Source organism: Hemitrygon akajei, chromosome 2 (assembly GCF_048418815.1).
Source record: "Hemitrygon akajei chromosome 2, sHemAka1.3, whole genome shotgun sequence".
NCBI classification, from domain to species: domain Eukaryota; kingdom Metazoa; phylum Chordata; class Chondrichthyes; order Myliobatiformes; family Dasyatidae; genus Hemitrygon; species Hemitrygon akajei.
Genome location: NC_133125.1, coordinates 36,661,147 through 36,681,313, shown reverse-complemented (window position 1 = coordinate 36,681,313; position 20,167 = coordinate 36,661,147). Strand labels below are relative to the sequence as shown.

Here is a 20,167-nt window from a genome sequence, read left to right as displayed (position 1 = left end):
AACAATAGCTCCCCAACTCGAGTGAATCTGAAGATGCTGGAAATAAATAAAAACACAAATTGCTGGCAGAACTCAGCAGGCCAGACAGCATCTATGAGAGGAGGTAGTGACGACGTTTTGGTTTCGGCCCGAAATGTCGTCACTACCTCCTCCCATAGATGCTGTCTGGCCTGCTGAGTTCTGCCAGCATTTTGTGTTTTTATAGCTCCCCAACTCCCGTTTTATCCCCCATTTTCTGTGCAATGCTCCAAATTCTGTATTTTTTGTGATTACAGGTATTTCCTTTTTGCACGTCAACTCTTTTAAAAAAAAATTCTTCATCAAAGTGTAAGACAAGTGAATGTGATTATTAACATCTACCTGTTGCAGTTTTATCACGGAATTCCTCAAGTTTCATCAAAGTTGCTGACGTTAGTTCTTCCAGCTGCACATCACTGGGTGGTCGAAAAAAATCCACTAAACTGTTCACAGTTCTCTGTTGGAATGAATATATTAATTGCAGGTATCCAAAGACTTTTCTACTGAACAATTTATTATACCTGCTAGAATTACAACAACTACCTTAATATACAATAAAAATTACCAAAAACCTTTAGTAGTTGGTCAAGCAGCCTCTGTGGAAAGAAAAACAAAGTCAACACTTCATGTCTTCACTTTTGTTAACTCCATTTCTCTTTCTACAGATGCTACCTGGCTTAATGAATGCTTCCAGCATTTTCCATTTTATTTCACATTTCTAGCAAGGTTTTCATCAAATAATTCCACTAGGGAAATACAGGCATCATCAGCCAAAAAAACTGGAATTTCATAATATGTTTGCACTCAGGAATGATTTATTTTCCCTTAAAATGTATTCAAAAATTAAGTATTTTGTACAATACACAAATATTTTTAAATTGTACTGTTCATTTCACTCACTGCATCATACACAATTTCAAGAGGACGCGACTCCACCCTTATCCGCTGATCCGCTTTTTCATCTAATGGATTGGTTTCAAACATAATCTGGAGCAGAGTATCTTCACTTTCAGTCTTAATATTTCCTGAAGAAAGTAGTAACGGTCTGTGCATTTCCCAAGGAAGTCCAGTCACTTCAAGTCTACTTATCATTGCTTCAAACCTACAAAATCAAAGCAGCTCATAATGATAATATAAAACAATGTTCACATTAACTGTCACTTCAGAATGCAACATGTTAAGCATTGATGCAACTGAAGCAATCAGTTGCTGAATTTTTGGACAGTGATTTTAACTGAGGATAAACAAAACCAATCAGAACTTCAAGCATTTCTTTGAGAGCAAGAATTTCAGACAAACAATGCTGAAAGGACTCTGATCAATTTGACTAGTGACATAGGTAATCCACACTTTCTCAGTCTGTAATCACAGGTGACTACATAATCCTCTTTAAATGCTTTCGACTGTGTCATCACAAATGGAACCAAGCTCACTTAGTTCTGGTTTAATCTACCTCATCAAGATAGTAAAAGTAATAGTTATAGGTTCATTAAAATGTGCTGAACCTCAAATATTCATTCTATTTCCACTTAATGCTCTTGGCAATATTGTTTTCTTTTAGAAACACGTCATTAGCTTCCACATCTATTAATAATACTCTACTTTTCCACTGTCTCCCATTTAATTGCATCACTACATGCAGAAAACCACATACTCGTCCCCCAGGTAAACAACACTCTCCAGAGACCCACCATTTATCGTGCAAGTTCTGCCCTGGTTTAGCTTCCCAAAATATAATACCTCACAGTTGTCGGAATTAAATTCCATCTGCCATTTCTTGGCCCACTTTCTTGATCTTATCGTAATGCTAGATAATCTTTTTCAGTGTCCACTAAACTACTAAATTTGTTGTTATCCACAAACTCACTAAGCTTGAAAACTTCATTCTCATCCAATGGATAACAGAACAGTGGACCCATCTCTGATTCCTGAAACACACAACATGTCAAAAGATCTCCAATCCAAAACACTCACCACTACCACCTTCTGCCTTCTATGACCAAGTCATATTATTGAAAATGGCAGCAGATACAGTGTCTTCAGAAGGAAAATGGATGTTGGGGGAAGACGGGGTACATGGGTGACTAAGGGGTAAGTAAGGAAAGGTACACAAATACTGGATGCCTGTGATAATGATGCAGCAGTGTGGGCAAAGGAACTAGCAGTCTACCAGGACTATTTTGCTTGTGAATCTTGGTTAAGAGACAGAAATGGGTAAACAGGGGTGGGGCACCATCAGGACAGAGACTGAAGAGGGGATCCCCAAAGCCTGTAAATTAACCTTTGGTGAATCCTGAGCAAGAGCTCCAAAGTCCCTTTGCACCTTGGATTTTTGAATTTTCATTTAGAACATTTTTAATTCTCCTGCTAAAATGCATGACCATACATTTCCCAACACTGTATTCCATCTGCCACATTTTTACCCGATCTCCTAATCTGTCTCAGTCCTTCTGTAACCTTCCTGCTTCCTCAATATCACCTGCCCCTCCACCTACTTCATATCATCCACAAACAGGGCCACAAAGGCATCAATTCCATCATCAAACTTATTAACATGCAATGTAAAAAGAATCAGTCAATAGAACACCACTAGTCACCGGCAGCCATTCAGAAAACTCTCCCTTTATACCCACTCCTTGCCTCTTCCCAATCAGCCAATCATCCATCCATGTTACTATCTTTACTGAAATCCCACAGGCTCTTAACTTGTTAAACGGCCTCGTGCGGCACATTGTCAAGAACCTTCGGAAAATCCAAGAACACAACACTCACTGATTCTCCTTTGTCTATCTTGCTTATTATTTCTTCAAAAAATTCCAACAGGTTTGTTAGGCAAGACTTTCCCTTAAGGAAAACATGCTGACTTCAGCCAATTTCATCATGTGCATCCAAGTACCCCAAAATCACATCCCTAACAATCGATTCCAACATTTTCCCATTGTGTTGGAGATGTGAGAAGGGATCATCAGTGGGGAGTGAGGACGTGAGGACACCTCTCCAAAGAAATAAGCATGGAAATGGAAGGAACAGAAGATCTCAGTATTGTGATGGATTCTGGCCCTTTACCCTCTCTTGACCTTTTCATTTCTCATTGTTGAGACAACACAACTTGATTTCAATCTTCAATTCTCCTCACCCTTTCCAAATGTGCAGGTCTCCATCCACTTCAAATCAACCCTATCCACATCCAAGCCTATGAAAAGGACATCATCATTGGTTTCTGGCAAACTTACTTGTCTTGCAGAGCCTAAATGGCAGCTCTCAGAGACCTCCTCATACATACCCATGGACTATGAACTCACCAATGTCTGCACCTCCTCCCACATGGTCTCTCTCAAGGACGCCATGCCTTCTCTCATTTTCTGTCTCTGCTACATCTGTTCTGAAGATGCAGCTTTCCACTCTAGGATATCTAAAATGCTATTTTTTTTATTTAGGAAGCATGGCTTCTTCTCTATCATGTTGATAGAGTCTTCATTCATATTTCCTCCATATCTCATGCTGTTCTCAGCCCAACTCTGGAGAGAACAGAGGTAGAGTTCCCTTGGTTACCCCAACAAACCATGCTTCCAGCACATCATTATTAATCAGTTCCACCAGGTGCAATGGAAGCATACCACCAGCCACCTCTTTTACTCTCCTTTTCTGCAAGTCCCACATTCTTCATGAATCCATGCTTCACTCATCCTACCTGGCCAGTCCTCCTCATCCTATCCCATCTGTACCCCTGCAACTATAGGTATGGCAAAACTTGTTCCTACACCCCCTTCCCTCACCACCAAAACAGCCCTTCCAGCTCAAACAAAGATAACATGGAAACCCTTCATCCTTGCCGACTGTGTTCAGTGTTCTCAATACAGCCTCTTCTACATTGGTGGGACCAAATGTAGACTCAGACACTGTCCTGCACTCTGTTCACAGCTTGTAGTTGTGCATCACTTCAACCATCTCCCCCTCCCTCCTTTGCATTTTCTTGTTGACTTCTCCATCCTTGGCTTTTTCTACTGCCAGGCTTAGGCCAAATAGAAACGAGAAGAACAAGACCTCACCTTCTGCCTGAGTGATCTACAACCCAGAGGCACAAACATTTTATTTTCCAACTTCAGGTAACTTACGCTCCCAGTGCTCTTCCTCTCTCCTGATCCATACAGGTTCCTTCCCCCACCCACCTTTCTTCACCTGGTTCCATCTGCCCAGCAAACAAAGTAAACCTAATGTGCCCCCTATCTTCTCTCCCATATGGTTTCATCTACTCAACAACTCCCCCCTTATCTGGTCCCAATTAACCTCCTCTTGGGCGTTTACTTATCACCTTCCAGCCTCTTCCTACACTCCCATCCTCCCACCTCAGTCAATCTGCTCCTTTTTTATTGCTCTCTCCTTGTCTGTTTCTACCTATTGCATGTTGAAAGGCTTCAACAGAGGAAGTGGAGAAGATGAGAAGATGTTTCCTATGGTGGGAGAATCTAGGACCAGAGGACACAGCCTCAAAATAGAGGGGCATCCTTTTAAAAAGGGGATAAGGAGGAATTTCTTTAGCCAGAGAGTGATAAATCGATGGAATTTGTTGCCACAGGCAACTGTGGAGGCCGAGTCTTTACTCATATTTAAAGCGTTAAGGCTGAGATAGACAGATTCTTGATTGGTCAGTGCATCAAGGGATATGGAGGGGGGAGGCAGAAGATTTGGGCTGAGGTGAAAAATGGACCAGCCATGATGAAATGGCAGAGCAGACTCAATGGGCCAAATGGCCTAATTCTGCTCCTCTATCTTTCAGTTTTATGGTCCATCATCCATCAGCTGCTGTCTCACAAGTGAGAACTCCCCATCATTTCCACCCCCCACCCTCCTTTACCTGGTTCCACCTATTCCCTGCCTGCCCGTCTCACCCCATTATATCAGCCCATTTCCTTTATACAATCTGTCAATTATTCCTTTCCTTCCACAAATGCTGCTCAGCAAATACTGTTCCTGTAAGTTTGCTTTTTGATACAAAGCAATCTTGTTGAATTCTATTAAATATTATAAATTTGCAAGAGCCCAAGATTGGATTCCACTTACTAAAGTTATATAGACACTGATACTTGGGTTCTGTAAAAGACTTGATAATCTAATCAGAATCAAAATTAAATGTTGCACAACATACATTCAGTGGCCACCTTAATAGGCACCTCCTGTACCTAATACAGTGGCCACTGAGTATACGTTTGTGGACTTCTGCTACTGTAGCCCATCCACTTCAAAGTTCAACATGCTTTGGGTTCCGCGGTGCTCTTCTGCACACCACTGTTTTAATGAATGATTATTGGAGTTACTGTCTACTTGAACCAGTAAGGCCACTATTTATATTTATATAAATAATGCACCATGTCTCTGTAAATCCAAGAGACTGTTGTGTGTGAAAATCCCAGAGATCTTCAGATTCTGAGATACTCAAACCACCCCTTCTGGCATGAACCATCATTCCACCGTCAAGGTCACTTAGATTACATTTCTTCCTCATTCTGATGTCACCTTAACTTCTTGACCATATCTACATGCTTTAATGTACTGACTTGCTGCCACATGATTGGCTGATTAGATATTCGTATTAACAAACAGGTGCAGCTAGAGTGGCCACTGGATGTACACAGGATGTTATTTGTGACAGCAGAATGCATCAAGGGTTAATTTTCCATTGTTAAAGTAGAAGCTATTGTCCTAAACAGTATATTATTCTACATGTTCTGTTAGAATTGCAGTATATACATTCCTTAGAGGGGGAAAAAGCATAGAGCTGCAACATCAACTGTTTGTCTCCATTACATTCCCCAACTTAAGCTCCAGCATTTTCTGTTTCCATTCAAATATTGAAAAAAACTCAAATGAAACAAGTTATAGAATTGTAAAACTTACTTAATTGCTTGTGCTCCTGGTCTCTGGGTTACCTTTGTGCTTAAGTTGATCACAGAAAATTTCATTATCTCTGGCTTGTCCAGCTCTTCTTTGATGCACAAAGACATACTCAATAGCTTCACAGAAAGTTTCACTGCCTCATACTGTGAAATTAATACAATCAAAAAAAGTTACTAACTTCCCAACAAGTTTCCAAACATTTGATTATAATATGTATTTTATTGCACCTTTGGCTGAAGGCATTACAAGATATTCAAATTGGTAAACTTTTGAGGAGGATCCTAAAGAGTGGAGAAGATTCTTGTGGATAAATGTGAGGTTATCCACTTTGCTGGCAAGAACAGGAAGGCAGATTACTATCTTAATGGTATCATGTTAGGAAAAGGGGAAGTACAACGAGATCTAGGTATCCTTGTTCATCTGTCACTGAAAGTAAGCATGCAGGTACAGCAGGCAGTGAAGAAAGCTAATGGCATGTTGGCCGTCATAACAAGGGGAGTTGAGTATAGGAGCAACGAGGTCCTTCTGCAGTTGTACAGGGCCCTGGTACTTCCAAAAAACTTCCTCAAAACTGGAGTATTGTCTTCAGTTTTGGTCTCCAAATTTGAGGAAGGACATTCTTGCTATTGAGGGAGTGCAGTGTAGGTTCACGAGGTTAATTCCCGGGATGGCGGGACTGTCATATGTTGAAAGATTGGAGCGACTAGGCTTGTATACACTGGAATTTAGAAGGATGAGAGGGGATCTGATTGAAACAAATGATTATTAAGGGATTGGACACACTAGAGGCAAGAAAAATGTTCCTGATGTTGGGGGAGCCCAGAACCAGAGGCCACAGTTTAAGAATAAGGGGTAGGCCATTTAGAACAGAGTTGAGGAAAAGCTTTTTCACCCAGAGAGTTGTGGATCTATGGAATGCTCTGCCCCAGTAGGCAGTGGAGGCCAATTCTCTGGATGCTTTCAAGAAAGAGTTAGATAGAGCTCTTAAAGATAGCGGAGTCAAGGGATATGGGGAGAAGGCAGGAACGGGGTACTGATTGTGGATGATCAGCCATGATCACATTAAATGGCGGTGCTGGCTCGAAGGGCCGAATGACCTACTCCTGCACCTATCGTCTATTCAAGAGGAATTTCAGAGCTTCAGAACCAAGGGACCGGTTGGAAATTACAATTAAGGATGGTAAATGGATAGAACATGTTATTCATAGATCTTGGAAGGTTGTTAAAATAGAGGAACTAAAATAAGAGGTAGGCTCAGTGAAACTCAAAAACAAAGTTGAGAATGTTAAGAGCAAACACGAGAAAATCTGCAGGTGATGGAAATTCAAACAACACACACAAAATGCTGGTGAGTATGTTAAAATTGATTTACTAGATTCAGAGCCAATGTAATTCAATAAGCTTTAGAATGATAGGCACTTTGAACAGTATATGCTAGGATATGGGCAGAGGAGTATTATTCTACAAGCAGCAGGTATATGTTGTCTTCTGCTGTACTCAGGCTTAATATTGACAATAAATTTCAAGCATGAAAAAACTATGCAATACACCCATAAAGGGAGTTAAAATGTTCCCATATTTTCTTATGGCATAAGTGGATACCATTCAGTCCATAAAGACTGGGCTCGAACTCTGAATTCATTCCAATTCCACAACTTATTTCCCTGCAATCTATTCTCTTCCACATGCCCATCAATGTACACCCTGATTCTTGTCTCACCCATTTAGAGACCAATTAATCTTCCAAACAGCACATTTTTGGGATGTGAGGAAATTAAAGTACCTAGGTGGCACATGCAAACTCCACAGTGACACAAGCAAATATCAGAACCAAATCCAGGTTGTTACAGGATAGTATCACTACTGTTACACCAAAGTGCCACCTAAAAGGTAATTGGACATACTTTGTCTGTCTAATTTGCAAGGCTATAGAGCAAAGAATGAAATATGAGAATAAATTGGACAACTCCTCTTTAAAACAAATACGAGGGGTGATTGATAAGTTCATGGCCGAAGGTAGGAGGAGTCAATTTTAGAAAACCTAGCACATTTATTTTTCGATATAGTCCCCTCCTACATTTACACACTTAGTCCAGCAGTCGTGGAGGATACGGATCCCTTCTTTGTAGAAGTGGTCCACAGCAGGGGTCATTGAATAGTTCGTGGCCTGTAGAAGGAGATGAATTATTAACTTGAAACTTTCTGCATTATCACTCAAAGAGTTGAACTGCACGTGCATGTAACGAGAGCATCTTGGACCTCCAGGTGGTCCACAGCAGGGATGATTGACAAGTTATTCTGGATAATATGTCTATAGCAGTGCAAAAATTTGATTACTTGAAATCACTTCACATTTGAATATTTTGTAGCTTTGGCCTCTTGGAATAAATTATACAATGAAGGATGATTGATAAGTTTGTGGCCTAAGGTAGAAGAAGATGAGTTTTCCAGCTCTCATTACATGCACATGCAGTTCAACTCCAAGTGAAAATGTAGAAAGTTTGAAGTTAATAACTCATTTCCTTCTACTTTAGGCCACGAACTGATCAATCACCCCATGCTGTGGACCACTTCTGGTGGTCCAAGACGCCAACTTCAACAAAGAAGGGATCCATATGCTCCACCACCGCTGGACTAAGTGTGTAAATGTAGGAAAAATAAATGTGCTAGGTTTTCTAAAATTGACTCCTTCTACCTTAGGCCACAAACTTATCAATCATCCCTCGTACCTCTATATCAAGCTCACTGGAATCCCCCTCCATTGTATAATTTATTCCAAGAGGCCAAAGCTACAAAATATTCAAATGTGAAGTGATTTCAAGTAATCAAATTTTTGCACTGCTATAGACATATTATCCAGAATATCAATCTTCATTAGTCAGTGCATCCAAAGTTCTTGATAGAGTTGACAATGGAGATAGCACTGTTAAACATTTGACAAAATATCCTATATTCTATAACAGTTCCCACAGACTGGAAGATCACACATGCAACCTCACTATTTAAGATAAGGAGGAAAGTAATGAACTATAGACTATTTAGCCTCATTACATTCATAAGGAAGATACCAGAATATAATAATATTGACTCTCTTTCAAGAACTCATCTCATGTTCTCAATATTTATTGCTTATTTATTATTTAATAATTCTCTTTCTTTCTGATTTGGCAGTTTGTTGTCTCTTCCCCCCCCCCCCCCCCCCACATTGGTTGTTGTCCATCCTATTGGGTGCAGTCTTTCATTGATTCTACTGTTTCTTGGATTTACTGTGTATGCCCCAAGAAAATGAATCTCAAGGTTGTATAGGGTGACATATATGTACTTTGATAATAAGCTTATATTGAACATGACTGAAAAGAAAATCCTAAATGATAAATTTACTAGAATTTCCTTAAGTTCAAAATCACAACATAGATAAGAGAACCTAGTGGTTTAGTATATTTATTCTTTTATTTATTCTTCAAAAGATTACTTCTCACTCCTCGTTGTGAAGGCCAAGTTGAGCACTGTAAAATCACCTGTGTCTTCGAGGGAAAAAAGTAGGAAGTCTTTACCTCAAAAGACTCAAACAAACAAGTTCCACAATCACTGTAGCTTTCAGTTGACACAAATGAGTTATTCTCCAAGCGAATCTTTTACGAACAATAATCCAATTCAAAAGTATTGGCATGAGCTTTGTCCTTCTGCTTAGGCACAGTGTAGAATTACACCAGCTTGACAGGACATGTCATATGGTCTAACAACTAAAATTATCCAACACAAATGGCAGAAGCCTGATGATTATATTTGACACATTCATTGATACAACATAATCTATTTATGCTTTTGAAAACACATCAATTGCAGCTCTCAGCAGTTATATATAAATATAAAACACTACCAAATTTTAAGCCAAGATGATTTTATTACAAATGTACTTCTTTGTGTGATGTCCCCAAAAATCATATTTAATCCCAACAGACAAGTTACACTGCTTCGTTTCCTCCAACATTGTGTTAGCTGAATTGTTATAGCAAACAAAGGAGATTTTGTTTTACATCTGCTTCTGTAACTAACCTTGAGCAAGATATCCGAAAATGTGCAGTTATCAAGTGCAAGGTCAAATGTCTTTTCTGAATCTGCAATGGTTAGGTAATTTTGGTAGTATTTCTTTAAGTGCAGTTTTGTTTCAGAAACTATAGCAAATTGAATTCCAAAATATATAATACTTACCCTTTTTGGCATTGTAGGATCCACTGCAGCTTCACTATATCCAATTGCAGTATAGAGTTTAGATTTCTCTTCAGGTGTCATCAATAAGTCAATTCCTGAAAATAAACATTTGGAAGAATTATACATAGTACATCATTCTGCAAGGTTGCTATTTCAGTAAAAAAGGAATAAAACTACATAACTTGACAGCTCATTACTGATTACAGAAGGAGGAAATCAGAGGTCTATGAGCCAGTCCTTAGAGGATCAGAGGTGGAGAGGGTCAGCAACTTTAAATTCCTTTATGATATCACTTCAGTGGACCAGTCCTTGGTTCAGCATGCAAGTGCCATTACAAAGAAGGCAAGGTAGCACCTCAGCTTCATTAGAGGTTTGCGAAGATTAGGCAAGTCATCTAAAATTTTAACAAATTTCAAAAGATGTACGGTGGAAGGTATATTTACATCAGGGCCTGGCATGGAAACACCAATGCCTTTGGAAGGGAAAATAGTAGATACAGCCTAGACCATTACTCTCCACCACTAAGCACATTTACATGGTGTGTTGTAGTAGGAAAGCTGCATCCATTATCAAGGACCCTCATCATCCAGGCCATGCTCTCTTCTCACTTCTATCATCAGGAAGGAGGTAAAAGAGCCTCAGGACCCACACCACCAGGTTCAGAAACAGTTATTACCTCTCAACCATCAGGCTCTTGAACCAAAGGGGAAAACTTCACTCAACTTCACTTACCCATCACTGAAATGTTCACACAACTAAAAGATTTACTTTTAAGGATTCTCCATCTCATGATCTCAATATTTATTGCTTATTTATTTTTTATTATTATTTCTTTCCTTTTGCATTTGGAAAATTCGTCATTTTCTTACTCTGGTAAAGTTGATCGGTCTTTCATTGATTCTATTATGGTTATTATTCTATAAATTTATTTAATCTGCTCACAAGGAAATGAAGTGAAGGGTTGTATATGGTCACATATATGTACTTTGATAATAAATTTACTTTAAACTTTGTCCATCTTGTGTGGGTTTCTCATTCATTTTATTGTGATTCTTTGTATTTACTGTGAATTATTAGCCTTTCATCATTGGGGTCTTGAACAGAGAAGAAAACTTTACTCACCCCAATAATGAACTATTCCCACAACCTATGGACTCAATTTCAAAGACTCTTCATCTAATGTACTTGATATTTACTGTTTATTTATTATTATTTTCTTTTATTGTATTTACTGTGAATGCTTGCAAGAAAGTAAATCTCAGGGCTGCATATGGTGACATACAAATAATAAGTTTACTTTAAAATTTGAACTTTAATTTATTAATTCTATTCATATTCTCAGGATAAAATAATCTATGCATGCATGCAGAAAGGTCTGGACAATCATAAGACCATAAAACATAGGGGAGCAGAAATGGGACCACTTGAGTTGCTCCGCAATTCAATCATTGTTGATTTATTTTTCCTCTCAACATGATTCTCCTGCCTTCTCCCCATAACCTTCTGCACCCTTACTAATTAAGAACCTATTAACCTTCGCTTTAAATATACCTAATGACTTGTCTTCTACAGCCATCTGCAGCAATTAATTCAAGATTCATCACCCTCTACCTAAAGAAATTCCTCATCCCTGTTCTTAAGGGATGTCCTTCTATTTTAAGGCTGTGTCCTCTGGTCCTGAATACAGGAATGTTTCCATTGTTGGACATTGGTGTTTCCACACCAGCCCGTGCTGCAATCAGACAGGATAGTCTCCACTCTGCATCTACAGAAATTTATCAAAATTTTGAATGATAAGCTGAACCTATGCAAACTTCTATGCCAGTAGAGCAACTGTTGTTCTTACTTTGTAATGGCACTTACATCTGTCCCAGGACAGATTCTCTGAACTGATACTGCCAAGGAATATAAAATTGCTGATCCTCTCCTTCTCAGATCCCCTAACAAGGACTGTATCATGGACCTCTGGTTTCTTCCTTCTGTAGTCAATAATCAGCTCTTGGGTTTAATGACATTGAGTGAGAGGTTGGTGCAGTGGCACTATTCAACAAGATTTTCAATCTCCCTCCAAAATGCCCATTTGTCACTACCTTTGATTTGGCCAACAACATCGGTATCATCACTTCTAAAAACCTACTTTTTTAAAATTTGGCCTACTTATAGAATTACTTAATCCTGTTGATGTTGATTATATTTATATAACTTTGCATATTAATTTAAGTTTTATTCTATATAAAGTTTGTCTGTACTTACACTATTTTGTCTCTTTTTTATGACATTGATTTATTTTTACAAGCTATGTAACACACTTTGAGCCTTACATATATGAAAGGTGCTATATAAATAGTTATTACCATTAGCAGAAAATTTAAATATACCATTGGTGCTGTCACTTAACCTCACAGTTTTAAGTATATAGTGAGAAGAGTGAGGGATAAGCACACAGCCTTGTGGTGCACCTGTGCTGATGGAATTGTGGAGGTGTTGTTACTGATCAATACTGACTGGGGTCTGCAAGTGAGGAAATCGAGGATCCAGTTGCACAAGAAGGTATCAATGCTTAGGAGTTTATTGATTAGTTTTATGGGGATGATAGAGTTGAATACTGAGCTGTAAACAAAGGCATCCAAATGTATGCATCCCCACTGTCCAAGTGTTCTAGAGCTGAATGAAGAACCAAGGAAATGCACTTGTTGTTGACCTGGTGTGACAGCAGATCCAAGTCACTCCTCAGGCAGATCTTGAGGTGCTTCACGACCAAATTCTCAAAACACTTCATCACAGTGGATGCAAGTCATTGAGGCAGGTTACCATGTTCTTCTTGATTACATAGGCATGATTGAAGCCTGCTTTAAGTTATTGAAGTGCCAACATTTTGGAGATAGCACTCATATTTTAAGGGAATATTGGGAAGGAATTTCAAGACCATCCTTATTAGATAGAATGGATGTGAAAAGTATGTTTCCTACAGTGGGGGGAGTCTAGAATCAGAGGGACACAGGCTCAGAATACAGGAACATCCCTTTGGAACACAGATGAGGAGGAATTTCTTCCATCAGAGGTGGTGAATCTGTGGAATTCATTGCCTGAGACAGTTATGGAGACCAAATCATTGTGTATATTTAAAGGTGAGGTTGATAGGTTCTTGATTAGTAAGAGCATAAAAGGTTATGCAGAGAAAGTAAACTAGTGGGATCGAGAGAGATAATAAAACGGCCAAGGTGGAAGAACAGAGCAGATTCGATTGGCCAAAAAGCCTTATATTGCTCCTATGTCTCATGGTCTTATTTAAAGAAGCAAAATCACATAAAACGGAATGACAAGATTAACAATGGATACTGAAATTAAAGAAATATTTGCACCTAAAATAGCATTTGCTATGTTAGAAATAAGTAATGTTGAAGGATGGTGAACTTTTAGCAGAACGTGAGTTTTTACTTTACAAACATCTAATGAATTAAGCAGAAAAGGCCAGGGAAGAGGAAGAGCAAACAATTGGTTTAAATGGAGAAACCAAGATGCTATCCATCAAAAAGGGGGCAAAAATGTTAAAATGGCAAGGGAAAAAAAGATCGGAGTTAGTCATATGAATTAAATGGAGACTTTCTGCAAACTTGTCAATTGAAGTTAGTCTCCCAAGTGTAAGATGAAACAGCATTATGAGCTCTAAATACTGCACACAAAACTGAATGAGGTACAAGTAAACTGCTGTGTCACTTGGCAATATCATTAATATGTGCAAGAGGAGGAAATGTTAAGATTAACTGTCACCTACAGTTGCATAAAAGAAAATGAATAGATATTACTTGTGGCACAAGAGTGGACTGAATCATTACAGAAAAAGTAGTCCCTTCAAAATGCCGAAATGAAGAGCAAGGTGGCATAGGATAGATCAAGGTGAGATCAACAGAGGTTTATATGATTTTGGATACAAGGTGAGAAAGCGCAGAAACACATGAAAAAACAACAGATATGATCTTGGGCACCAACCACTGAGATGAAGAATCAATCACTAATTTCAGAGGCAAAAATGTAATAGACAAAATAGTCTAGGATACTCACGTTAAAATTACATTCATGTAGGAAGTATATCACTTACATCCCACACAACACATTTTTTGGCCTTCACCCACTGCTCCCAGGCTTTCCTGCCTCACTTACCTCAGATTTCAACAACGTTCAACATTCAAAACCAACAAGTCAATTTACCATCATTATTTTTATTTGTCACAATTAAATTAAAAATAATTTCAACAAGGAAAACTGAATTTGTACCAGATTTTGAATCCCGTGGTTTCTCCTCTTTGCCTGCTGCCCAGCTCCAAGCCCAAGCAAACCATCCACCAGAGTCATCTTCCTCAACCTTTGTACCAGGTCTGTAAATCTTATACCCTGCTTTCATTGCCTAGGACAAAATTTAATAACATTTATTTTTAAATTGTTGTACACAAAACAGCAAACTTTACACTTACCAACATTGCTTTGCATGATCAACTATGCAAAGCAGATTTGTGTTTCAGGTGAAACAATTACATTTCTATGCTTAATTATGTTCACTTTATTAAATAACTTTTCTATTATCAAATAGAGAACCATTCTTTATTTTTGAAGAATTTAGATTCTAAATACCTCCACTTCTGCCTGTTGTCTTGCAAGTGTAATATTGAACAAATCCAGCTCTTTTTCAAGCTCCTGTGAGAAAGGAAAAGTATTGAAGTAGTTCAGATACTAACATTAGGACTTTCATAATAAACAACAATCTACAAACTTCTTGTGGCTTAGGGTCAAAAAATGAGCTGCTGAAGAAACTCAAGAGGTCAGACACTATCTGTAGAGGGAAAAGGGCTGATTGAGTCTTCAGTATCCAAATTTTATGGCTTATTAAGTTATGGGTTCAGAAGTAATTATAATGAAATCCTGTCTCCTCTAATACATTCAATATAATAGATATAAATTAGGCCATGGTCAAACTATACTGGGTCCTGGCAAGAAAAATACCATAACTTGATTACTGTGTTAAGTGTTTCAGCAAAACATTGTGGGTCGAAGCGCCTGTTCCTGTGCTGTACTATTCTATGCTCCGTGTTCCAACAGTAATCCAAATCAGTTTTAGAAGGGTAGATCTCAACACAAGAGATTCCACAGAAACTGGAAAACTTGAACAACACACACAAAATGCTGGAGGAATACAAGTCAGACAGCATTTAGTGAGGGGGGGAAAAACAGTCAACATTTCAGGTCCCGAAGATTCTCAGCCTGAAATATCAACTGTTCAAAATTCAAATGACAAAATAAATTTATTATCAAAGTACATGTATGTCACCATACAACCTTTAGATGTATTTTCTTGCGGGCATACACAGTAAATCCAGAAACACAATAGAATCAGTGTAAAACCGCACTCAACAGGACTGACATCAATGTGCAAAAGACAACAAACTGAACAAACAAACAAGCAATAAATAGAGAACGTGAGATGAGTAATCCTTCAAAGTGAATCCATCAGATGTGGGAACAGTTCAGAGATGGGGCGAGTAAAGTTAAGTGAAGTTAACCCCTCTGGTTCAAGAACCTCATGGTTGAGGGGTAATAAACTGTTTCTGAACCTGGTGGTATGCGTGCTGAGGCTCCTGGACCTTCTTCCTGATGGCAGCAGCGAGAAGACAGCATGCCTGGCTGCTGGGGATCCTTGACGATGGATCTGCTTTCCTGTGACAGTGCTCCGTGTAGACATGCTCAATTGTAGGGAGGGCTTCACATGTGAAGGACTGGGCTGCATCCACCACTTCTTGCAGGATTTTCCATTCAAAGGTATTTTGGTGTTTCTATACCAGGCCGTGATGCAACCAATCAATCTACTCTCCTCCACACATCTATACAACTTTGTTTTGGATATCATCCTGAATCTTTGCAAACATCTAAGGAAGTAAAGTCACTGTCATGCTTTCTTCATAATGGCACAAACCTGCTGGGCCCAGGATAGATCCTCTAAAATTATAACAGGAATGTAAAGTTGCTGAATTTCTCCTCCTCTGATCCTTCAACTTCTGGTTTCCTCCTCCTGAACTCAATAATCAGCTCCTTGGTCTTGTTAACATTGACGGAGAGACTGTTGTTGTGGCACCACTCAGCCAGATTTTCTGTCTCCCTCTTATTTGCTGTTCATCACCACCTTTGATTCAGCCAACAGCTGAGGTGTCATCAACAAACTTAAATATGGCATTGGAGTTGTACTTCACCTTACAGTCGTCAGTATAAAGCAAGTAGAGCAGGGGGCTAAGCACACAGCCTTGTGGTGATAGAGATTGTGGAGATGTTGTCGCCAATCAGAACTGACTGGGGTCTGTGAGTGAGGAAATCAAGGATCCAATTGCAAAAGGAGGTATTGAGGCCAAGGTCTTGAAGCTTATTGATTCATTTTGAAGGAACAACAGCATTGACTGCCAAGCTGTAGTTGATGTTACGATATGGCAACAATGAATATAGAATTGAGACAAGTTTTTAAAAAATAAACAAATAAACATTTATTTAAACTCTGCTCAATAAAAAGGAAAAGTAAACAAACGACTAACTTAACCGGAAGTTAACTGCTATACGGCAATTCAAACAGTTCTTAAAGCGACAAATGTGAACACAGTTCTTAAAGTGATAAATGCGGAAGTCCAAATGATTTATACAGTCAATTAGGAGAGACTTTCCTGAAGTAACAAATTCCTCGACGACGTGACGTTACTGCTGATCCCAGCTAAAATATGCTTTGCCTGAAGGATTCACGATGAAGGAAATAAAAACGGCCTGAAGGAACTGACAGTTTCCTTAACGAATAACACTGCCCTAACCCTTTCTGCCCTTACAAGACAGGGGTTATCCTGGATGCAGGTTACTATTTCTTGAACAAAGATCCAGTAAGGTCGATCCTGTATTAAACTGCCGACGACACCAACTTTACTCAATCCTTCAGGTTTCCGTACTTCAGTAAATCTTCACTCTCCAATACTTAGACTTTAAAATTAAATCGAAGATACATCACACATAACTGGTAGTGATTTTCAAAACTGCCGGCACAACGACAATGTACCTTACAGTAAGAATTAAAACTCCACTTTAAAACAAAACTGCATCATGAAACCAAATACGCAGCATAATGGAATAACGGACAACTTAAACGACGTCCCAAGAAAAACTCCTGCATCACAGCAGGCTTTCCCCATTTTATACCTGTTGGAACAGGTCATCACATGACCTCACACCGCTGGGGAAATTACATCATGTGACCTCACACTGGCAGGAAAATACATCACCCCACCATCACATCATGCTCACCAGATACTCAATTACATCATGGTCATGAGACAGCCACAAGATACCCATGAGGTATGTAACAGATAAGGCACATCCTGATTTATGCATCTTTTCTGTCCAGATGTTCCAGGGTTGAGTGAAGAGCCAATGATATGGCATCTGGTGTGGACTTGCTGTGATGGTAGGCGAACTGGAGTGGATCCAAGCTTCTTCTCAGGCAGGAGTTGACAAGTTTCATCACCAACTTCTCAAAGCACTTCATAATAGAGGATACAAGTACTACTAGACGATAGTCATTGAGAGATGTTATCACGTTCTTCTTTGGCACCAGAATAACTGAAGCCTGCTTGAAGCAGACAGGTACTTCAAACTGCCGAAGTGAGAGGTTAAAAATCTCAGTGAACTCCAGCCACTTGATCAGCACTGATCTTTAGTACTTGGCCAGATACCCCCATCTGGGCAGGATCCTTCCCAAGGGTTTACCCTCCTGAAGGATGCTTTCACGTAGGTCTCGAAAGGCACAAATCACAATCATTTGGTGGGGGGGGGGGGGGGGGGGTCTGTGGAGTTTGTGAAGGTTCCTCCATGTTTTGACAGTGAAATCAAGAATGGAAGGCATTGGCGTCACCCATGTCATTTGGTTTCACTTTCCCCTCTATAGACGCTGCCTGACTTGTGGAGTTTATTCAGCATTTGGGTGTTATTTTAACAGAGATGATGTTCTATATATGTACTTAAAGTTATCATTTACAAGAATGATGAAAGTAGATTCAATAAAAACTTTCATCAGGAATATAATAAATAAATGGACGTCGGGGGATAGCTAAAAGAAAATGAATAAATAAAAGCACTCAAAAAGCCAGCACAGGTACAATGCACCAAATGGCTTTCAGTGCTTTCACATTCTAAATCAGATCCAATGTTCTGAGAAATACATTTGCAAAGGACATTAAGTGAGAAGTTTATAGAGATCAAATGCTATACTATATTCAAACAATCCATTATAGTGGCTCCCAATGCTTTAATTTTAGGTTAACTAAATAATATCACAGCATAATTACAATGGGTGCTCATACCTGCCCCAAAGAGTCCAGGTAGAAAGGAATTATGCTTATTTACCATAATGAGGCATATCCAAATTCAAATTAATATATATTGTTTTAAATATTAAATACAAATACCACACAACCTCAAGTGTGCTGATAAGTTCTTCATCTGGTTTCCTGGATATAATCCTTGATTTGTAGAGCTGTCTGTAATTTTTGATTTTTAGCCGGTGCATTCGAATGTGTTTCCAAGACCATCCTTCAAGCCTAGGCTTTATGTTCTCTTTCAATACACTATTTATAGCATATGTCCACCTATTAAGACAAAGGCAATACAAAAAAAAGCTTTCAGAAAAAATACATAGGTAGTTTACATCTATTCAATGCAAACACTCAGATAAAGGATAGAAGAATGAGCCAAAATGTCACAATGTTAAATTCCAGGTTACGTCTCAAAAAAAAATCGAGGCACAACTGCACAGGCACGTGGACATCAACGAGTTAAGCCAGCAGGAAGAATTTAAAAAGAAGACAGCTTCATAGAGCGGGCAAAGGTAGAGGGAGTCTGAATAGGAGGGCTTTGGCTAAATGGAGTTTCGGCGATAACGGGTCAAGGTGAGGTAAGTTACTTGTAAAGAATAGGAATAGGAAGTATGTCTGTGAGGCCAGTATTCTGTACTGGTCGTCAGATGTGGGATATCTGGGAGACTCCCAGACAGCCACATTTGCACCAGGTGCACTGAGCTGCAGCTCCTTAGGGACCGGGTTAGGGAACTGGAGATGCAGCTCGATGACCTTCGTCTGGTCAGGGCAAATAAGAAAATGATAGAGAGGAGCTCTAGGCAAGTAGTCACACTGGGGCCTCGGGAGACAGTTAAAGTGGGTAACAGTCAGGAGAGGGAAGCGCAAGGATCAGATACCAAGAGTATCCCTGTGGCTGTCCCCCTTAACAGTAAGTATTCCTGTTTTGAGTACTACTGGGGGGGGAAATTATCTACCTGGAGGAAGCAACAGTAGCAGTGCCTCTGGCACAGAATCTGGCTCTGTTGCTCAGAAGGGTAGGGAAAGGAAGAGGATGGTAGCAGTAATAGGGGAGTCTATAGTTAATTCTACAGGTAATTCTGTGCATGCAGGAAAGAAACACAGATGGTAGTTTGCCTCCCAGCTGCCAGGGTCCAGGATGTTTCTGATCCTCTCTGATATCCTGAAGTGGGAAGGTGAACAACCAGCGGTCGCGGTACATATTGGTACCAACGACATAGGTAGGGAAAGGGAAGAGGTCCTGAAAACAGACTACAGTGAGTTAGGAAGGAAGTTGAGAAACAGTTGAGGAGTAACCTTGGGATTAGTGCCTATGCCACGCAATAGTGAGTATAGGAATAGACTGAGGTAGAGGATAAATGCATGGCTGAGGGATTGGAGCAGGGGGCAGGGATTCAGATTTCTGGATCATTGGGACCTATCTTGAGGCAAGCTTGACCCGTACAAAAAGGACAGGTTGCATTTGAATCCAAGTGGGACCAATATCTTGGCAGGGAAGTTTGTTAATGCTATTAAGGAGAGATTAAACTAGAATTGCTGGGGGGGTGGGAACCAAACTGAAGAGACGGAGGAAAGTTCACAAATCGAGAAAGCTTGTACACAGTGTGAGAGGGAGAATAGGCAGGTGCTAGAGAAGGGATACACTCAGACTG

General features: G+C 39.5%; 1 protein-coding gene across 4 annotated transcripts in view; it reads right to left on the bottom strand.

Annotated features, from left to right (window-relative positions):
- Positions 1-20,167, bottom strand: part of vps13a (vacuolar protein sorting 13 homolog A) — a 345,233-nt gene that overhangs the window by 231,478 nt on the left and 93,588 nt on the right. For all 4 annotated transcript variants that reach the window (XR_012101939.1, XM_073070330.1, XM_073070344.1 and 1 more), the window contains exons 13-19: positions 18,617-18,788; positions 14,755-14,817; positions 14,401-14,530; positions 10,126-10,220; positions 5,914-6,056; positions 919-1,120; positions 361-475 (exon numbers count right to left, since the gene is read on the bottom strand). Coding sequence is in view for 3 of the 4 variants with exons in the window: in XM_073070330.1 (XP_072926431.1) it covers positions 361-475; positions 919-1,120; positions 5,914-6,056; positions 10,126-10,220; positions 14,401-14,530; positions 14,755-14,817; positions 18,617-18,788 (920 nt within the window). In the remaining variant the exon portion in view is untranslated. The remainder of the gene's footprint in view (positions 1-360; positions 476-918; positions 1,121-5,913; positions 6,057-10,125; positions 10,221-14,400; positions 14,531-14,754; positions 14,818-18,616; positions 18,789-20,167) is intronic.